This window comes from Dermacentor albipictus, chromosome 8, assembly GCF_038994185.2.
Source record: "Dermacentor albipictus isolate Rhodes 1998 colony chromosome 8, USDA_Dalb.pri_finalv2, whole genome shotgun sequence".
Classification (NCBI taxonomy): domain Eukaryota; kingdom Metazoa; phylum Arthropoda; class Arachnida; order Ixodida; family Ixodidae; genus Dermacentor; species Dermacentor albipictus.
The window spans coordinates 72,695,154-72,715,957 of NC_091828.1; the positions used below are offsets into that span (position 1 = coordinate 72,695,154).

General features: G+C 45.8%; 1 protein-coding gene across 4 annotated transcripts in view; it reads right to left on the reverse strand.

Annotated features, from left to right (window-relative positions):
• The window catches only part of nonC (serine/threonine-protein kinase Smg1), a 110,902-nt gene extending 99,670 nt beyond the window's left edge, over window positions 1-11,232 (reverse strand). For 3 of the 4 annotated variants that reach the window (XM_065455911.1, XM_065455909.1, XM_065455907.1), the window contains exons 1-3: window positions 10,497-11,232; window positions 4,441-4,672; window positions 2,932-3,013 (exon numbers count right to left, since the gene is read on the reverse strand). In XM_065455911.1, the coding sequence (XP_065311983.1) occupies window positions 2,932-3,013; window positions 4,441-4,672; window positions 10,497-10,884 (702 nt within the window). In that variant the 5' untranslated portion in view covers window positions 10,885-11,232. The remainder of the gene's footprint in view (window positions 1-2,931; window positions 3,014-4,440; window positions 4,673-10,496) is intronic. The other variant, XM_065455910.1, reaches the window with a different exon arrangement.
• Window positions 11,233-20,804: the final 9,572 nt, after the last annotated feature.

Consider the following 20,804-nt stretch of genomic DNA (forward strand, 5'->3'; position numbering starts at 1 on the left):
AAGCGTATAAGTGCTCGTACTGTGATAGGAGACGGCAGGTGCACGCGTGTGTAATTAAGGAATACATACTGTGTCCTGTGACAATTGCCCCTTCCCACTCTTGGTATGCTTCGCCGCAATACTTCGCGTGTGCTTCACTGCGCAACAGTCGTGCATTGTGGCGAAGCGAACTTTCGGAAACCGGCATTATGCAACGCGTTGTTCTTCCAGAGCTTCCAAGACACGGGCGATGATTACAAAGGCGGAGTCGGCGCCAATGCTAACAGCGGCGAATTGCTTGAATGGAAAGCACAGCCCCGACCGGAAAGAAGCTTGGGAGCGAACGTCGAAGCAGCTAGGCCTAGCGCTGCCGCGATGGTGGCTACGGCTGCCAGCAGATCTGCGTGCGAAAGCGCCGGTTAGAGGCGGCAAGATAATCTAGATGGACGCGGTGGTGGATACAATTAATGCCGTTTCGGACCCGTGGTCATAGAAAAAAGTTCGGAAAATCGGATTTCCAAGGTTTTTTGCATCCGAAATTTTAGACGTTCTTATACATTGACTCTATGGGGTACGTGGCGTCGCCGCGAAGGCGTCCGAATTATCGGGAATGTCCGAAAAATCGGACGTCCGGAAAATCGGTCGTTGACAGTACATCCTTCAGAATTTTTCAAAAGAATGCAGACTTTATATAGATGAGGGCACAATATGTAAGTGCTACAACATTGACTGAGATTATGCATGCTTGCTAGCATGCAGAGTTGTTAATGCCTACTGCCTTGAAAAGCAGAAAGCTAAACTTTTATGGAGGTTGCATTTCCTTTCTAAGAAAATGCAATCTTCCAAGTGTCTTTGTTTGTGCTATAAGAAGAGTTCTGAAAAAGAACCCACACAATTATGAACGCATAACAATCAACATCTAGCAAGTTTTCTTCTGCATAAAGAGAAGGCTATGAAGGGAGGACAGATTCTAAAGCAATCTTCATTTTTGAACCAAATTTGATAGAAGTTGATGATTGTTTAGTTCCTTCTTCCAATTATAAAGATGCATTACTTTTTTCTGCAAGTTCATTACTGCAGGGGATCATTAAAAGGTCTCTTTTTTATAACAATGGACAAATACCCACTGCACAAGAATATACAAATGGCACATGAATCAATACTAGAAAGCATAAGACACAATGAAGGAAGCACTTTTATGATTGGATCATTTCTTATCTTACAGCAGACTGAACTGCAGTATTTTGAAGACGTCCATGCAGCTGTCACACAAGACAAATATAAAAATTTTTAAAAAGAAACATTCTTTCTAAATGTGCTCCCTATATTCTGTGCTCCAACATCTATATTCATGTTCCAAAAATAATTATTCTTCTATGTGTGATGGTTACTGACATCACAGTAAAAGGGTTGCTGGGTGTTGCAAAATTATTTTGAAAAAATGAAAAAAAAAAACAAATCACCTGCCCAATAGTTTAAAATTATATATTATAGTTGAAATATCGACATAAGAGATAAGCAACATGGCAGATAAAGAGAATAATAGATGCAGATTCTGAAAGTGCAATTTTCTAAACAGGATTTCTTGGTAATTTTTAGTTAAAGACTGTCTCCCCCCCTCTTGTAAGGGGAGGAGCTGGTCTTTGAGACAAAAAAATCACAAAAGAACTATTTTTTAATTCTGTCACTTCCATAATCTAACTTTCACGGCTCACCTGCCAGGAAAAAAAAAATTGCTCAAAATCCTGCAACGTCGAGCAAAAAAAAAAAAAAGAATGCCATATGTGTGTATCGAGATGCTTAGTTTTGCCTAATAAAGAGCAAAAAATGGTCAATTTTTCACCGTGTGCCATTCCCAACCAACTAGCCAAACAGCAAACATTCCTGAACTTCAAGACAGTTTGCCCCCTCCCCCCCCCTCTCTAACGAAAATCCCTGCACATGCCTTTGGAGCCAGAACTTCTGGTGTCAGCAAAATGGTTATTATCTGGGCCTTGTTGGCATGACAGCATACTAATATGGTAAGGGGTGCAAACAGAGGGCCAAGAACAAGGTGCTGTCCTTTTGTAGTCTCTGACATGCGTTTACATTGTTTACTGTACTTTGCGGTGCTTGTTATCTCCCCAGCTTATAGCCCTCATGCCCTTACAGTGCACCCTTTGAAATGAACGCCCGCCACCTCACCAGACTTTTTATCTTGGTCGAAAATGATAGTACTCCGAAATGCTACACCTCTAGAGGAGTTTCCGCAAGCTCTCTCCAAATCTTTCAAAGAAACCTTGGGTCCACATATGACAGTTTTAAAAAGTAGCATATTAAGGAAATAATGGTCCGTTTGTTTTTTTCTTTTTAGAACAAAGCTTTCTTTGCAAGCCTTGCTGACCATGGCTGCTGCTGCCATGCTGAACAGAGCATGTGCACACAAAAGCATGTTTGCACGCACCAGTTTCTATTATTAGGCAAGATATGCAGGAATGAAAACGGCGAATAATAGTAAACCCTATCACTTTCTTTCACATGTTACTTCTCAATGTGTGCACCACTCTAGAAACATCACACTCATACTCGCGACAACACTGGGTATACATTCTGACACTGTGTATCGGCATGATATTCTTTTGCATTTTGGCATACCTTGCAAGCAGTACTATAAATAAACACAAACACTGCCTGACATTAAAATTGTGGTCTGTACAGCGCACAAACAAACATTGCATGAGATTACGCAGTGCATAGGATGACAATAAAGACAGTTGAATGCATCACATTTAGCCTTATAGCATTTAAACAACAGCTTCACGAAAGCTTCCCTTCAAGGTTCAAACGTGTGCATTGGATCCGCACAACCTTTTACAATATTCACTTTAGAAAACAACACAGACGCAAGCATAGCTGAAATAAAGGAACAAGAAAGTAACCACGCTTTGTACCGAAGTATTACTGTAGCCTCACCTCCAACAATGCTTTCAGCAGGCAGATACGGGACTCATCCGGGATGCTTGTGTCATATACATTTAGTAGCCAGTCCACAAACCTGCATGTGGACAAAATGCAAACAAAACTCACTCCAAATTTTTTTTGCAGCACACATACTTTCTTTACGATAGTGTGTTTTAGCGATCTCACATACAAACGTACCACCTTATGACAACGAAAAATTACTATGACTAAAGCTAGAATTCACTAAGACTTGGTGAAGAATAAAAGAAATGTTACCTTTAATTTATTATACTCTAAGAATGCATTAGCTTTCTTTTGTGAGGAAGGCCGTGAACAGACATTAACTCTCTAGTTGCTCAATAGTTTGCCAAAAAGGAATGGAGACATTCACGAACACTTCTCTTAATGTCAACAATGCTGGACCCTGTTCTTTTTTTCCTCTGTATTCAACTGCACCAAGCTGCTATAACAACCAGCATAAGAGACAGTAATGTCACCAAGGCATGTATTGCAAAACACACATTTCCTCCTTGCAGGAGTTTTTAACGTATGATGTGTACAGTGTATATGAAACAAGCACTTGACAGTGCTACCTCTCTTCCAAAAGAGTGTAACTGCAAAAGCTGAATTATTTATCCCTCCACCTACTGGTATCTCTTGCTACATCTAACAAATGCAATACCTTGAAATGCTGTCTTCTACGCAGCAGTCACCACAACGACATCTACAGCTCTGCCAACTCATTTGTGCTCCTCTGGTTATCTCAAAGCTTATCTCTCAGTTAAGTTCCTACAACTCTATGCAACCCCTATTGCATATTACACCAGGTCGCTGACATTCGACCTTGGTGAACCCTACAGTGGTGCCTGCTCACCTACAGACTAATATTGTTCACATCATTCAGCTAAAGCCACACATCCCCGTCCTGGGACCCTCATCAGACCTGTTGTTCATAAAGGAATGAAGACTAAGGCATTTGGTCAGCTTACACCAAGAAAGATTATGTAAAAGTTTTGAAGTGCCATCATGGCAACCGTTTTGCCTAGGTGGGTCCTTTTATCTTGTACGAGTAAATAGTTGTGAACAATGTTTTCCTGCAACAATACACCACATATTTTACACACAGCCTTGCCCCACCCTTAACCAGTGCTCTATGTAGGACCTGCAAGGTACCCTAATTAAAACAAATAAGTAAATAAATAAATCAAACAATCACCCCGTTAAGTAAACGAAAGAATTGAGAGTCAAGATATCTTTTTAACGAACATTTCGGGCACAGAAGAGACTGGTACAACAAAGATGGTGAACAATAATGAAGTTCTCCATTGTTCTGTTCTCTTTGCGGTGGCTCTTCTGTGCCCAACATGTTCAATTCTGAAGACCACTAGCTAGCCCAACGCCATGCCATTTTAGCCGTTAAAGATTCAGGCAGTGCGACACGAACAGTAGCCCCTCCTGCATCCAATTAAATGGTTACGGGTGTGTCTCCAGATGGGCACAGGCACGTCAAGGTCCACTCACTCCTTGGCCCTCTCGCCGAGCAAGGTGCCATAGGCAGACAGACAGGCGGCCAGCTCATTGCGGGCATCGTGGGGCAGCCGGGTACGCTTCAGGGCCTCCTCGAGCACACGGCGCAGGTAGCTCTGGTGCTTGGCCACCCAGGCCGGGGTCAGGCGCTCGCGGGCCTCCCGCAGCGCCCATGCCGGAACCTCGTTGTACACGTGACCCAGGGCGCCCCACAGGTCGTCGTCCCCTGGGGCACACGGTGACGGAAACAAGTCAGTATATATACAGGGACGGGTAAAATAATATGCCACAACGTTGTCATTTTTATTATCGCAAGAGATGCGGACAGCTTGCTATAGAAAGCTACATCTTGCATGAAGAGAGGCGTTACTCCATTTCTGAAGAATGATCTGTCAATGTAATACTAAGCGAGTATCACTGTAGAGATGTACATTCTCTAACTGCCTTATTAGACAAAAGCATGAACAGCGGAGAGCAAGTCTAGAAATCATGGCATCAGCAAAAAATATTTGCACTTCTTGTGGCATAGCCACGCAACGTGAAATTATCTTAATGCATGACAAAGGTGAATGGACATACATAGCCTGCAACACTTGATTACAGCCTTCACACCTAGGCTGCGATGTATTTCTTTTTTCCACGGCACCTACTGTATCTATGTTTTTGCTCTCGACTGTACAAAGTTATGTCTTGCACAAACACCAAAGGCTTTTGTGAAATGACATGCTTTATTGAAGGTGCACTGTCCTTAGTTCATTAAGGCAAAAGAATAATCTACTACTAACATGTTATTGATATTGTGTCACGAAACATTTTTTTTATATGGTAAGCGCGTTGTGAGAGCTTCATATCAGAGTAAAGACATACCAAACTTACACAGGCCAAGTTAACCTACTGATGGCAAAATTAGCACATCAATGGCAATTACCGTTTGCTAGGGAGACATTTTTCTATCAAGTGTGTATCATATATGACTACACCAAGTAACAGAGAAAAAAGTATTGGTGTTGGATTCCGAGATCCATGCTGTGCCAATGTTTCCACTGATACATATGGACATATTTTATTAATAGCTGCAGATATACAAGACCAAACCATTCAGCATTTGTTTCAATGGCCGTTGAAACACTCAATATACAGTAGACTTAAACGGAACTTGAAGAGACAGAATAACGTGTTCCGTTTATTCAAAGTTTCATTTAAGCGAAGCACGCAGAAATCAACAAGAATAACTTTATTCAAAAAATGTCCCAGTGTTAACTGTGGTGAAAAAAAAGGCCTTACTGCATTCTGCTTCACATATTGAATCTTTCTGCTGTACAAAGGTGGTGTTCATGTGCGAAGGAATTTCCAATAACTCGGTGCAGTTCTCACATTCAAAATAACTGTGCAGACTTGCAACTACATCTCTTGCCATCTGGCCCAAAAGCAGTAACATGCACAGGAACATTAATATCTGTATCTTTATCAACAGAATCATAGTCTTCTGCACCAACCATACTGATACAACTTTCAACTGTCTCCACAGAGCAGGTAACAAAGGCACCACCTGAGGCCTCTTATCCCAGGCTGTGTGGACGAAGAAGCAGTGGCAAGATCCTAAGCACTGCGTAGTGCTCTTTTCCTCATCAGGGATCATTACTTGCATAGCAGAGTACTTACGACCTCATGGCAGAAACATCGCTGCAATATTGACAACCTTCAATTTGCACTAACTTTCCCACAATTGCCAGATGGATTATATTTTCATTATCTATAGCATAAAATTTGACATGTTTGGCAAATTTTTCGTGTTCCATAAGGTGATGAGGTAGCTGGTAGTTCTGTTTAATCAGAGTTCACAGAAAGTTGTGTTTCATGTAACCCAAGTTTGCCAACATTGTGCTATGGGCGGGCTACCGAAGGTAATACCACTGTTCCTTTATCCAGCATTTCCCTTTAAGCGAGTTTTGTCTATCTGGAGTCAACTGTAACTGGCAATCTCTTCTGCGATAACAGTCTAGTTCTTGCATCGGTATCCTGTCGCATGCTTTGTTTGACGATGCTTTCGTCAGAATTTTATGACCTATAATGAGATGGGGCCTGCCTTGGTACCAGATTAAGGGTTACCCTACTTTTATTGTGTAGTGAAATACTAAAAATTTATTACTCATTGTCTATTAAACATTTGCTGAACATTTCTAAAGATGCTGTAGACAGGTATTCTGCTCCATAGTTGCAGCGAGAATGCTCCGCATTACAAACAGAAATCTTTACGAAGATTCTTCACAAAATATTCACACAACAGCGGGCAAAATCTTATTTGCCATTACACATTAGTTGCATACTCTTGGTGCTGCTGCAGGTTGGCGTGACTAATCAATGGGTTTGAAAAATGAGGCTATAAACAAAATAAATTGGCAACTGTATGGTATGCATTCTTTTGAAGCAAAGTTTGTACCTCACACTGACCAACAATGTAAAATGAATAATTGAACCTCAGCAGTGCAACAGCATAATTTTTATTATCAGCAGTTATGCCTAATTTCTACTATCATTTCTACGGTTCCATTGCATTTATTCGAACTGTTTTAATGTCACCCCTATTTGCACCTTGAGTCTGTGGTATGCAACACAAAAGGAAAAGAGGAGAAGGTTAGTGCAGATAGCCAAATGTGCATTGAGGACCACAGCAATGACTAACAAATAGTAGTGTGGCAAAAACAAGTGATAAGCAAAAATATATATATATATATATATATATATATATATATATATATATATATATATATATATATATATATATATATATAGTTTACGCCAAGTACAGCAGGTAGGAAAATGAGAGCACACAGGCTTACTTCCACAACCTATTATCTTCGGCCCCGCAGATAAGCAAGGCAGAGAAAGCTTTTCACCCCTGCCCCCTTCATAGCTGATTGCATATTTTCCAGTACAGAAATGTACATAATGAATGCTGCCTTGGTAACACAAACATTTTTGGACAATGAAACAAGCACAAAAATAACAGCAACGAGATAGGACACAAGAGGTGCTAGCTTGTGCCTGTTAATTTTGAGCTCGTTTCCATCACCCGAATAGATGGAATAGATTCACCCAACAATGCGCACTGCTAAGACGCAAACATTTTGTAGCAAGCAGTTTTTCAGCGCCACTTCCCTCCAGCAACCAGACCAGCCCGCCAAATTTAGCATCATTGAATTGGTATGAAACAAAAGCACGGAACAAAATAAGCATCAGACAAGCTTGTAAAAAGTACAGCATCACTTGCCAAACCAAGTAATTCCAACCGCAGCTGTCATTTATTTTGATAAGGCCTGATCACCAAGACCCAGTGGTAGGGCAGGGAAATAGGCTTACAAACCTATCAAGTTTAACCAATGAAAACCAGACACTAAATCTGATTTTCTCTACTGGTAACGAACCTCCTTTTCACCATTTAAATTAAGATTAAAGACAAAGAATGCACCAGGTGTAAATGGGTAATGGTGGATTAACAATTCTTACATCTTTACATTCCACATGGCTTGGAAAGCATGGATGCCCAACCTCATTTCTACTCTGAGCACGCTCAAGTGCAAGTCCTGAATAACCCTATTACCACAATGTACGAGGGGCACCGAGATGAAAGGGAGCAGCAGACTAACATTCACAGAATCATTGCAGGAGAAGCATAGGTTGGAACATGACTTGCTGATGCATACATAGTACATCTTCCTTTCAACACAGTGTCACATGGTACCTTGATCTCACTAAAAATCAAGGACACTTAACGGTCTTGAATACAAATCAGGAATTCATATTGGAGTATCATGTGTGCTTTCCGATAGATGGCTTGCAACTCCTCTAGAAAACTTTAAAACTGCGTGTTGGCGAGTTCTGTATAAATTACATTCACACAAAGTAAAAGTCTGCATCTGTGTGGCAAGCATTTAAGTGCACAATGTTCAACAGCACAAATGTTCAGTTCTATCCAGCTGCGAAAGCCACTGACATGATTCCAACTGTCAAGGCACAGCTTTCACAACTGAGCAGTTCAATAACACAGCGGTGCTACCTTGTCTGCAATCATTACGTGCCCCAGGAAACAGCAGGAACAAGTAACGACAGCCTCCACTGGATCAGAAATGCTAGCTCATGCAGACCTCGCCACTTCTGCCTGCATAGTTGACAACCAGCCTTGCACACACAGGTTTCACTGCTCTCTACAGCTGCAAATAAAAGAGTTCTCACAAAAGCCTTTCTTATTACCTGTTGTGGCAGCTATAAATGAACGGCTAGCAATTCTTCCTCCTATCTAGCTTCTTTCTTTCTATTTGATCTCCCATTGGGAGACACGAACCCTCAAACGTATCAGACCGCTTTCACTGAAACCAATCGAAAGAAGAGTTCAATTGTTTGGAATTCCGGACAATGTGTGCAGGTGCTGCAACAGCTGAGCACGCAAAAACGAAAAAAACACACCAAAAGTAGAAAAGGCAGAAATAAATCACCTCGCAGCCACCTCGCACGAAACGGGCGATGCATGCAGCCGGCTGGCTTCTGTTTATGCCACGCATCGAGTCTGCTCCCGGCTAAGGTTAACCCAGCATGTGCTTTGTCAAGTGCGACAATGAGTGCATCACTCACTCCGCTGAAGGGCGCTGCGGTGCTCAAATCACATCGCTGATGCAGAAGCACTGCTCACTATCTTTCTAGGGAAATGTTGTTGCAGCATCGCAACTGCTATGGCAACAAATATGCGTGTGTTGGTTGAATGAAAGCAGGCTGACTAAATGTGAGCAGGCAGCTGTATGCCGTAAGAGCTCCCTAGGTAAGAGAATGCAGCCAAGTGAAAAGCTGATGTATTGACATTTGAAAAATAGCAACACAGGTGCATCCTGCCAGCGCAGCTTGACAGCAATTTCCGGATGTGTGCATGTCTGGCCAACGTTCAACACTTGCGCAACGACGGCTGGTTGCACCGAACGCCAAAAAAAATGTCGCGCTCTTTGTCTTTATTTTGTGTACGTCTAGCATTGGTGTCGCGAAAAACTCGCGCTTCAATACCGAAGTAGTTTGCAAAAGTGTACGGGCACACGTACAGAGACTACGCGCGCGAAATTCGATTGCGCTGAGCGTAGTTCAACGTAAGCGTCGCCTCATTTTTTGTTGCTTTGTCCGACTCGGAACTCCCGAAACACGTTCTACAGGGCCAATTAAGCTTGATCGCGCGTACCCACGTGGAAACTGTTTTGCACAGGCTTCGGGCGCAAAGCTCACACCTGCCGATTCGCAGTTACCCCAGCACTGACTCGCGAAACACGGAAGGCACGCCCATTCACCCTCAAATGTTACGAGACGGCCAAAGAAGGTATTGGGTCACGGTGCCCGCGAAGACGCTACATTGAGCTTCGGTTCGTTGGCTTTCACTGTCGATGGCAGTACTACTCATGCGGGCCAATACGCGCCCACGTGGGACGGGCAGTCGGTCGGCCATCGGTTTGCGGAAACAACAAATGCTATAACGGGCTTTCAAACCGACGCTGCGCCAATCCCACGGCAAACGCATGCCGCGTGTTTACAACAACGGCGAACATCAAGGCCGTGCAGCACAGCTTTGTTGCTTGCTGAGGAAATGGGAGCGCGGAAGCGCCACAGCTCTTTTTTAGGGGCAGCCAAGCTGACCGCCCATATTCGCGGTTATCGCCAAAAGAACCGCAAAGACAAGCGCTAAAGATAGCGCGATACAGGCAGTTCAGAGGGCGAACCGCAAAACATCGTGACGCGACAGGGAAGCCAGACTAACGGTCGCGTCTTCGCTTTGGGTCCCTTCCCCGGGCTTCGGCGACAAAAGAACACGTCCGAAAGCGCTGGCGAAGAGACGCACAGATTAGCAACGCCGATTCGCGCGTTCCCTGCGTCTCGACGTCGAAGAGATGCTGAGCCACAAAAGTAGCCCGCCTCAACGAACACGTCACGCGCTGACTCGATAAATAAAGGAAACAAAGTTATCCAACCACCGCCTCCTGCGACTCTGCGAACGCGGGACCCACATACGAGCCAGTCACCTGATGGTTTCTTGGAATCTCCCCGGCCACGCGACTTGGAAGGCGCGGAAGAAGGGGGTTTGTGTTCGTCGCGCCGAGGTGAACCATCGGGCGTACGTTGCTTGACTTTGACGCGGTCCTGGCGCCGAAACACGAGTTGACCGTGGCCGCCACCGCCTTCGGAGTTCTTGGCCGCCGACGGCCGGGGGTTGTCCTTGCGGTCGGGGCTGCTGGCGGCGGCACCGTGGTGGGACGCGCGCGAACGTTCCGACGCGCGCTCGGAGCCGCGGCGATGGTGGTGAGACGAGACGTAGTCATCGCGGCGTTCGTCGCCGTGGTTGTGCGAGGTCCGAGTCCGCTCGCGGCGGGACTCCTTGGACTTGCTGACGAACCAGCGGCTGCCGCTCATCGAACTCACGAACCGCTCTGCGATGAGTCTTTTTTTTTTCTCTCACACACGCAAGCAGCGTGTCACATTGCTCAGCTGAGCCGGGTACAGCCACCAGCGTGACGATTGCGGAGTACGCAGCGGTGATAATGCACGGACGCCATTAGCCTGTGTATCATTGCAGGAACGCAGCAAAGTCAAACCATAAAGTAATTTTAACAGAACACGAGTAACAACGTGCGAACGTCTCATATTCAAACAAAATTTGTTAATGCCTAAATTATTTATCCATAGCACACAATCTCAGTGAAAAAAAAAAAAATGCGTAACTGACTTTTTGGATTGGATTTTAGTGCCTCGATTACAACCTCCTTCCCAACGGTAACAAACGAAACCGAAATTAAAGGCTCATGGCTAACGGTGGCCAACGGTGCCTTCCACAAGAGTGAACTTCAAGCAGGACATTGTATTGGTAAAACGTTTATTTGAGCCTGCAGTAAAACGTGCGCTTGCGCGCGCGCTCCGGACGAGGCCTACGTCGTCTTCTGAACGCCGGCCGCGCTTGCCGTTGCCGGCTCAATGGGTCCCTGCCGGGCCAGCGCCTCGATGACCGGCTGGACGGCCCAGAGTTGTTCGTTTGGTTGTCGCTTCCTGCGGCTGCTTCGAGTCGCGGCAGGATCCTCCCAGCCTTGGCTTCTTCCTGGTACTTGGAGCAATTGCTGGACAAAAATTACGCGGTAAAGACTGCCCATACGGCATGCACGCACCATGGCCCTTGCGGCACAAGCTGTAAATACCTCGTTATAACGAATTCACTTCAATCTGATGATAGCTTTATTCCGAGTTCCCGCGACACCTCTCAACCTGTATGTGCTGATCTAGACCACAAAAGCCAGAAGACGTGGGGAAATGAGTGCGCAACTCATGCCCATATTTATGGGCTTAGCCTTGACCCCTGCATTCTTGAGCAGAATGTACCTGCACTGTATCGATTTTGTCTTTAAAGTGCGGGAATGGGCTAGCGGCTATTGTCCTTTTTGAAGACAGTTTGCACGCACACACATGCGCACATGCATAGGAAAGAAAGGAAAAAAACAAGACAAAAAATAGAAATATAAAAAATTACATATGAATGATTATGAATTATTCTGGCTATTGTATTTATTTTAAACTGTTTAATTTCACCTTTGAACAGCACCTGATTACTCTAAGCAATCCTAACATTTAGTTTTGTATATAACTCGGCGCCGTCTGCGGTGGGGGGAGCCCCCCTCATCAATCCCCGGCAATTGATATCGGAGCTCCCCGTCTCTCCTAGAGTGTCAATATATACGCACATCATTTAAGGTTTCTTTTGAGTTGCCTCTCAAAACCGCTCCCGAGGACCGAGCGGCGCCAGTCACCGCGATTCGAGCGCCACCTCGGGAATTCCCGTAGCGACCACACGGAGTCGCTCAGTGACGCCGACACCCGAGCGCCGCAGCGCCCTCCGCAGCAGCCGCTCCCGCTCCAGGGGACGACGAAACAGCCGCTCCCGCTCCAGGGGGCGCCCTACATCCGGCCACACCGAACTGACGTGGGCCGACCGAGTGCGAGGGAAACACCACCAGCAGCAGCAACAGGACGCCTCATCTATGAAACAGGTAACGCGGTCTTCATTGCCCGAGCATGAGAGCGAGATAGTCACAGCCCTACGACAGGAACTAGCGGGTCTCCGAGCGACCATACAAGTGCTTACAGCGCAGCTTAATGACGCGAAACAGGAGATTCAAAACCTTAAATCTCCCAAACAAGCACCACCCCAGGAGACAAATGTAAAAGTAAGCACAGCGAAACGCAAACCACCTCCGCTCCCAGAGACGGAAGAAGAGTGTAATGTACCGCAAGACACCCTAGATGAAATTCTGCGCCTCACGCGAGAGAACCTACAAAGTATTCGTACCCTAGCAAATCGTGTAGAGGTTGTCGAAAACAAAGTCGCCATAAAAATTAAAAACAAAGCTAGTCAGCCACAACAAATGGACACGACTACGCAGCCTTCGGCGCCAATAAATTCCTCACAAAACCATCATGGCTAACACGACACGGGATACTTTAGAAATTTGGCAGTGGAATTGCGCTAGCTACGCGAAACGCAAATCCTCGCTGCAACAGTACCTCAAAATTCAACCCCAAAGACCGCACGTAATACTATTACAGGAAACCCTATGCGAAACCCTCACGCTCTCAGGGTACTGCACCGTCTCAAAAAGAGAAGGGGACGCCAGGAGAGGCATCGCCACGCTCGTTAGTAGAAAGCTCGCGCACATCGTTCACGACGTCCCACCAAAAAACAGTCGCATCGAGGCGATCCTAATCGAGCTCGTCCCTAACCGATTCTTAAAACAAAGTGTTTTTGTGCTAAATGTCTATAGTTCCCCCGCGCACTACAACCAATCCTTCCACGCGATCCTCACTAAAGCCACGTCATTGGCACGAAACTCACCGCTCATTATAGCAGGTGATTTCAACGCCCCCCACACGTCGTGGGGTTACCCCATAATCAAGCCTAGCGGCAACAACCTCTCGCGCGCAATAGACGACCTGTCCCTCACCCTGGTGACGGACCACAGGTTCCCCACCAGATTGGGTACGTCGACGCAGCGCGATACTACGCCAGACCTCACGTTACTCCGAAATGTTGCAAACTACATATGGACGAACACGCAAGAGAACCTGGGCAGCGATCACTTCGTCATACGCACAGAAATACCGAACACGACGGCCCCACCCCGATCTTTCACCCTCACAGACTGGGATACCTTCCGTAAGTTACGGAAGGAAGATACGAATACGTATGACTCCTTCGCGGAACTCCTATCTGCGATAAAGGGCGACGTTACCAGAGCCACGAAAACCATAGAGACGGAACTGGAAGTCCCAAGGGTTGACCCTCACCTCGCACACTTACTCGAGGCCAAGGCTTCGATACTTGCGCGATGGAGAAAGCAGCGTCTCAACAGACGCCTGCGCAAACGCATCGCGATCCTCAACCGAGACATAGACGAATACTGTACGGAGCTCACAAGACTCCAATGGCACGAACTCTGTTCGGCAGTCGACGGCCGCATGCGGACAGGAGGTAAGTGGAACCTCCTGAAACGCATGTTAGACGACAGCCAAACGAAGGATAATCAAAGTCACGCGCTAGACCGACTTCTACACTCACATAAAGGGAAAGGGGGAACGGAAGAGTCCTTCTTGGAAGAAATTGCCAAACGGTATCTTCCGCTAGGTGTCGCTCACCCCAATGATTACCCGATCATAAAGTGCGAAACCACTCCCGAACTAGATGCTGCCTTCACGGAAGCAGAAGTCCGAGAGGCGCTACACAATCTAAACAGCAGGTCTGCTTCAGGACCCGACGGTGTAACCAACCGACTGTTGCGTAACCTAGACGACCAAGCCGTTACATTACTGACGAAAGACATCAACCACGTGTGGGAAACAGGAGAGGTACCAACGCAATGGCGCACTGCCACGGTGGTCCTCATACCAAAACCCGGCAAACCACTTAACCTCGACAACTTACGACCCATCTCTCTTACGTCATGCGTGGGTAAAGTAGCCGAGCACGTAATTCAAAACCGAGTGTCACGCTACATTGAAGAACACGAACTCCTACCACACAACATGGTAGGGTTTCGACCCCACCTATCCACCCAAGACGTGATGTTACTCCTAAAGAGACAGATATTCGACGTTAAAACAAGAGACGTTCGAGGCATCCTCGCCCTCGATCTCACGAAAGCATTCGACACCGTCTCGCACCGCTTCATACTGGAGTCTGTGGCAGGCCTCGGCCTCGGCCAGAGATTTCAGGAGTACGTACGCTCCTTCCTAAAAGACAGAGAAGCCCGACTGCGAGTCTCGAACCTTAAGTCGGACCCCTACGCGCTGGGCTCCGTCGGAACACCACAAGGCTCAGTCATCTCTCCATTACTATTTAACATAGTGATGAAGGGACTTGCAGACAAACTACGACACATCCCAAACGTAAACTGCGCACTATACGCAGATGACATTACCATCTGGAGCCTGGGAGGCTCCCTGGGAGACATGGAGCAGGCATTACAGTCTGCCCTTGATGCCACGGAAGAGTACCTTCTAAACACAGGAATGAAACTATCCTCAAAGAAATCGGAACTATTACTATTTCGCAAGTCTTGCCAAGGAGTCCGCCACCTAACACCTCTAGACGAACTTCCGCTCGCACTACACACAAGAGACGGACAACAGATTCCGCGAGTCAACCACATACGCATTCTTGGGCTCCTAATCGAATCCACCGGATGCCACGGACACACGATCAAACACTTAACCGCCAAAACCGAAAACATGATCAGACTCATCCACAGAGTCTCGGGGCGCAGGAAGGGTCTCCGCGAAGATAACCTTCTGCGCGTATACCACGCGTTCCTTATGAGTCACATTAATTACGTCGCCTCTGCCCACAACTGGACAAAACTAGAAAAGACGAAGCTAAACACACTCATGCGCAAAAGCATCAAACAGGTCTTGGGAATTCCACAAAGAGCAAGTACAGCAAAGGTTGACCAGCTAGGTATGCACAACAACATCGACGAAGTGATCGAGGCTCAGACTATGGCGCAAATACTCCGCCTATCCTCGTCCAAAGCCGGTAGGCTAATCCTAAATGACGCCAATGTCTCCCCGTCTCCCTATCTCGAGCACGCTGTTACCCTACCGAGCGAAATTAGAGACCAATACAAAGTCTCACCGTTTCCCAGAAACGTCCACCCACAACACAACGTGGGTAGGCGCCGGGCCCGCGCCCGCGCGATTCTCGACCGCATCGACGCGGATCGTCAAGCCACCGCATTTGTGGACGCGGCCCAGTACGGCAGCACATCCACTTTCGCAATAGCGGTCGTGGACGGCAACGGAACGCTACGATCATCCGCATCGGTTAAAACGAGCACCAGCGCTAAAGCGGAACAAATAGCCGTAGCCATCGCCATGGCAGACCCCACATTTACTTATGTCTTCACGGACTCGCGTGCCGCAATTCGGGCCTACGAATGCGGCAACGTATCTAAGGAAGCAGCGCGTATACTACTAGCGAGCTCAAAAGAGAGCAAACGGTGCCTCTCCTGGTTCCCCGCTCACATGGGGAAAGACATTCACCCGCAAAAAGCTAACCTCAATGAAACGGCCCACGACCGTGCGCGAGAACTTGCCCGCCGCGACGGTCCCACGGCCTACGAGGGGCTGGACATTCAGTTTAATGACCCGCTGCTCACTTACCAAGAGATCACCTCCCACTATCGGAAAGGCAGAACCAAATTCCCGCTCCCACACGCCAAACTCGAACGCGCGCAGGCGGCCGCGTTTCGAATGCTACAAACGGACTCGTATCCGTCACGAGGCCTACTAAGTCACTATAACTCAGAAATCCCGGCAAATTGCCCAGACTGCTCAGAACTTTATTGCTCACTCTCGCACATGCTCTGGCAATGTACCGCGTTACCAAAGGGCCCTCTCTCCAGTGAGCCCGAATGGGAAGAAGCCCTCAAAAGCCCGGACCTCAAACTTCAACTCAAGGCCGTCCAGAGGGCCCAAGAACTGGCGGAGCGTCACCACGTTCCCGTCCCGACTTGGGTGTCGCCTACGGTTTCTGCCGGAGGAGTTCCCTGCGTGGGATCTCCAACGGATTGAAACTCCTCAGGACTTCAATAAAGTTCTTGACTGACTGACTGAGTTGCCTCTACCTTTTCACTTCAAATTTTTTTTTGTGTGTGTGGCTAAATGCATATTGCATCATTGCTGGTACGTGCGGACGTCCGCGGCTTTTAATTCGTACTTTCGCTTTCTTTCTGAAAATCTTGAATATCAGACGAGAAGCACATTAGAAGCACCTGCAGTGGGTATACCTCATCCATATTTTTTCTTCGAACTTTTAAAATTTCCACTCTGAACACTATATATATATATATATACACAGGACAAAGTTTATTATACTTTTGAAAGAGAAGGAGGCAGCCAACTAACAATTATTTCTAATGGTAAGGATAGCCTATGCCTAGATAATGAATATATGTTGCTCTGTGTTCACCTTGCTTCAAATTGATTTGCATGATTTTTGACCCCGAAAAAGAAAAAAAAAAAGAAACTTGCAGAATTCGGTGACCCCTTCGGCAGAGTCTTTTATCAACGGCATATGAAATGCACATGAATGATATATGTCTCAATAGTGCTTCTGTTTCCAGTAGGCAATGCTATAGCCACTCATGGGGGGAAAAAAGCAAAAAAAAGAAGGATAAAAACCTTTCTAATTTACAAAGGATGGAAACATTGAAGCCAAGCAGGATATACTCGAAATCAGAATCAATAGCAGTAATGCGCAGCAGTGCTTATACTTCAGACTCAGTTAAAAAAGAAATAGCTAGGCTGCAGTTTTGCCAGAAAGGCGAAGCCGTGTTAGCGATAGCACTGTATAGGACAGTTACATAAAAGAAAATCCTTACCGTATAAATTTATGTAAGGGCTGCACCTGCGTAAGGGTCACACCCCGAACTTGAGGGGCAATTAAAAAAAAAAAAAGAGATCCAACCGAGAAGCAATTGTGTTGTGTGCGCAATCGCATTCGGTGTGAGGAATGAGTGAGTGAAAACTTTTATTGAGACTCTCAAGAGTTTCGCGGTTACGAGGTCTCCGTCGTCTTCATTTTCTTGGCGCAGGTGTGAGGAAATGATTTCTTGATTGTATCCTTGTGCATTAAAACTTTCACAAGGCGTTACATGGCTTTTTCCATTGATGTGCATTTGTGCAACTTAACACGCACAAAATACACATATCTCCCCAACGTGTTTAACTGAATCCACGTGTCGAATGGTTCATCCGAGAGATGCCAGTCTCTTGGTGGTGCAAAGGGACTCGGGTTGCGAAAGTGAACAGCTCCTACTATGAGGTCTTGCATACAGTACTCGTATAAGGGCGTCACTTCAGGGAACAGTAATTTCTTCAAGGTCAGATGAAGTTTCTTCAAGTGCAAGTGGTAATAAAGGTTAACTATATATAAAATATACATAGGTGGTGTTCGGAAATATGGTCGGGCCCCAGCACGCCTCTCCCTCCCCCCTCCCCCTCCCCGCCCCCCGTAAAAATGAAAACTTTCCACCTACGATATAACTTTCTCTGTCTTTTTTCCTTTCTTTATTGTTTCCTCAGACACAGTCTAAAAGGGGGCCGAGGCTAAAGGCAACAGAGTACCTGACAACTTAATTGGAATAATACCCATTTCACGGATAATCCCCTGTATAGTGGGTATCGATTTACAACAACACACACACCTTTTTCTCTACCCCTGTTCATTCCCCCAGTACAGGGTAGCCAGCCATGCTCAGTCGTGGTTAACCTTCCTGCTCTTCACTTATCTTTCTTTTTTTTTCTCTCTCTCTCCCTTCCCAGCACCACCACAGGCCTTTTGCTTACATGTGTTCCACCTGCTGTCATTATTAATGCGTTAGCATCCTTAGGGTACTTCAAGCCCTTCTCGGAGGCTAGCTATGTTTGTAAATTTGTTTCCATCCAACTGTTTTCCTGTGTATACCTGGGTGACTGGGTATTCCATAGCTGAACGGGTAGTGCACTGGGCTGCTGTGCTGAGAGAACAGGGGGTTTCAAAACTTATTGGGGGGCTGGGTATGTGGCAATGTGTACATGTGTACATTGCTCTTCAACAAACCTTTTTCATGCTGACATGGGATCAGTAGATGAGATAGAAACGGAAGTTAAATTATGGGGAGAAGAGAGATAAGGAGGAATGAAAAAAAATCATTTAAATTTCTCCAAAGCTGAGTGGAATTGAGTCCACTTCATCACAAGAATTCTTCAAGGACAGTAACCAGACACTTTAGCACGCTAGATTGTGAAGGACGGAACAGAAACACAAGTTTAATTGTAAGGAGAAGGAAAGTAAGGTGGAAAGAAAGAATAAGATTACAGGTCACAAAAATAAAGTTAGGCAACCATAAATAATATACTGTGTGCAAACAGGTACAGAACACACACACAGGAACAGAAAAAGAAAGGCATGCAGGTAGCAGTAATTAAAAGGCAAAAAATATTTAAATGTGGTAAAAAAAAATAGTGTCCTCCAGACATCAATGATTTCCTTTGGTACTTGGGCTCATTTACTGAGACAGTAGACAAAGCTGAACTTCTTGCTAATAGTGATGCCGCACGTTCGTGCATATTACCAATTTTTCTCAACATTCATTCTCCTCCCACAATTAAGTGCGCTCTCCTTGCACAAGCTTGTACCCTCTGCTCCTCACACTCACGCCTCCTTTCTCTCCTTCAGCTGTAGCACAACATGCGCCAATGCATAAATCCCTTCAGCTTTTGCGCATCACTAAGCGCAGCTCTCGCATTCCACTCTGCCTTCGAGCAGTGGTTGTCCATAGGAGCTTCACTTGCACAGTCACATTAGTTGTTACAGGCCATTCTCGCACAATCAAGAAAGCACCTGGCAGGGCAGTGAGGGCAGACAAAGTGATAGTGTGCTCTGCCGTTGGTCCACCATCTTGACACCGCACAAGAACAACTGTTGACATTGTCGCAGCTGAGGTGGGAGCCACCGCCTTTGCCATCTAGGAAAAAGCCAAGCTACAGCTGCCGCAGTGCTCTGTTGTACGGAATTGTTCCTCCGCACCTCCGTCAAAGTGTGATGGGGATCAACAGAGCAGGCGAAGATGAGAGAACATGCATTCACCGAATATATGCAGTGAGAATTGCTACAGTCCAGATGGTAGACCAACAACAGCACGAGAACATCTTCGAGTGCCCTCTTCGTTTGGCTTGCTGGGCTAACTTGCTTTACTGTGCAGAAATAGCCTGCAATACACTATTACGACTGGACACATAGACCTAATTTCCTAGCTGTGACAAGTAATAACCATAGTCACAGTAAAGAATTGATGCTAGGAGCAACAATCTGTTTGGTAGGCAAAGATCACGTCTAGGAAATATTTGCAGTGTGCATGTTTACAGCGCAAAGCCCGTCGTTATAAAGTATATTTCAGTTGATTTCAACTGGTACTGTGAGAGTGCATGTATATACCTGGCACATGGCATCAGTGATCAGAATGTGACAGAAATTTCGGTGTGATCACAGAAGCGAAATGTTATTAAACCAAATTGAACATTTGCCAGGAATGTGCTTTATTGCAGTTGCTGTCAATGTACTGTCCTACAAGGTGTCGCACACGTGCATAATGTCCGACAGGTGAAGTTGCCAGGCGGTGTGCACATTTTTTTTGTCACAAGTAGCACAAGAAGCATGCAAATTTTGAAAATTTCTTGCACAAGTTCTATTCCCATTTGATCTGAGAATTTGAAATTCAACATTGTGGAATGTTTGTTTAGTTCTTGACCAACTGCACTGTACTATTCTGGGGTTGTAGTAAGCCTACAGGGGTGAAAATCCAGCGATAAACACGTGATGGCCGTCTCCTAAATCACTATTAGAGGTGTCGTCTATTTGCTAACCCTGCCAAGATCTCTTCATCGTTGCTGCAAACTCTGTTCCAAGCAGGGTTACTAACTGGCATCACTGCTGAGAATAAATTCTCAGTCTGCCAGTGCAATATTAAAAATTTGGTTTTATAATGATCAGCAATTGCCAAAATTTCACACTTTCATGCATTTTTTGTGCCAAAAAACATGGCCTTGATCTTAACTTGGGCAAAGCTTTATTTTTTCCGAGCTCACTCTACATCCGAAACATATGTAGCATTGAAGAGCATCATTCAGCTTTTTCCATAGGTGATATCAAAAACCACAGTCATCACAAGTTGTTACCAACCATCTTTGTAAATGAGTCAGTTGCACATTTATTTGTGCCGTTAAATGTCATTGTTATGGTCTCACAAGTACAG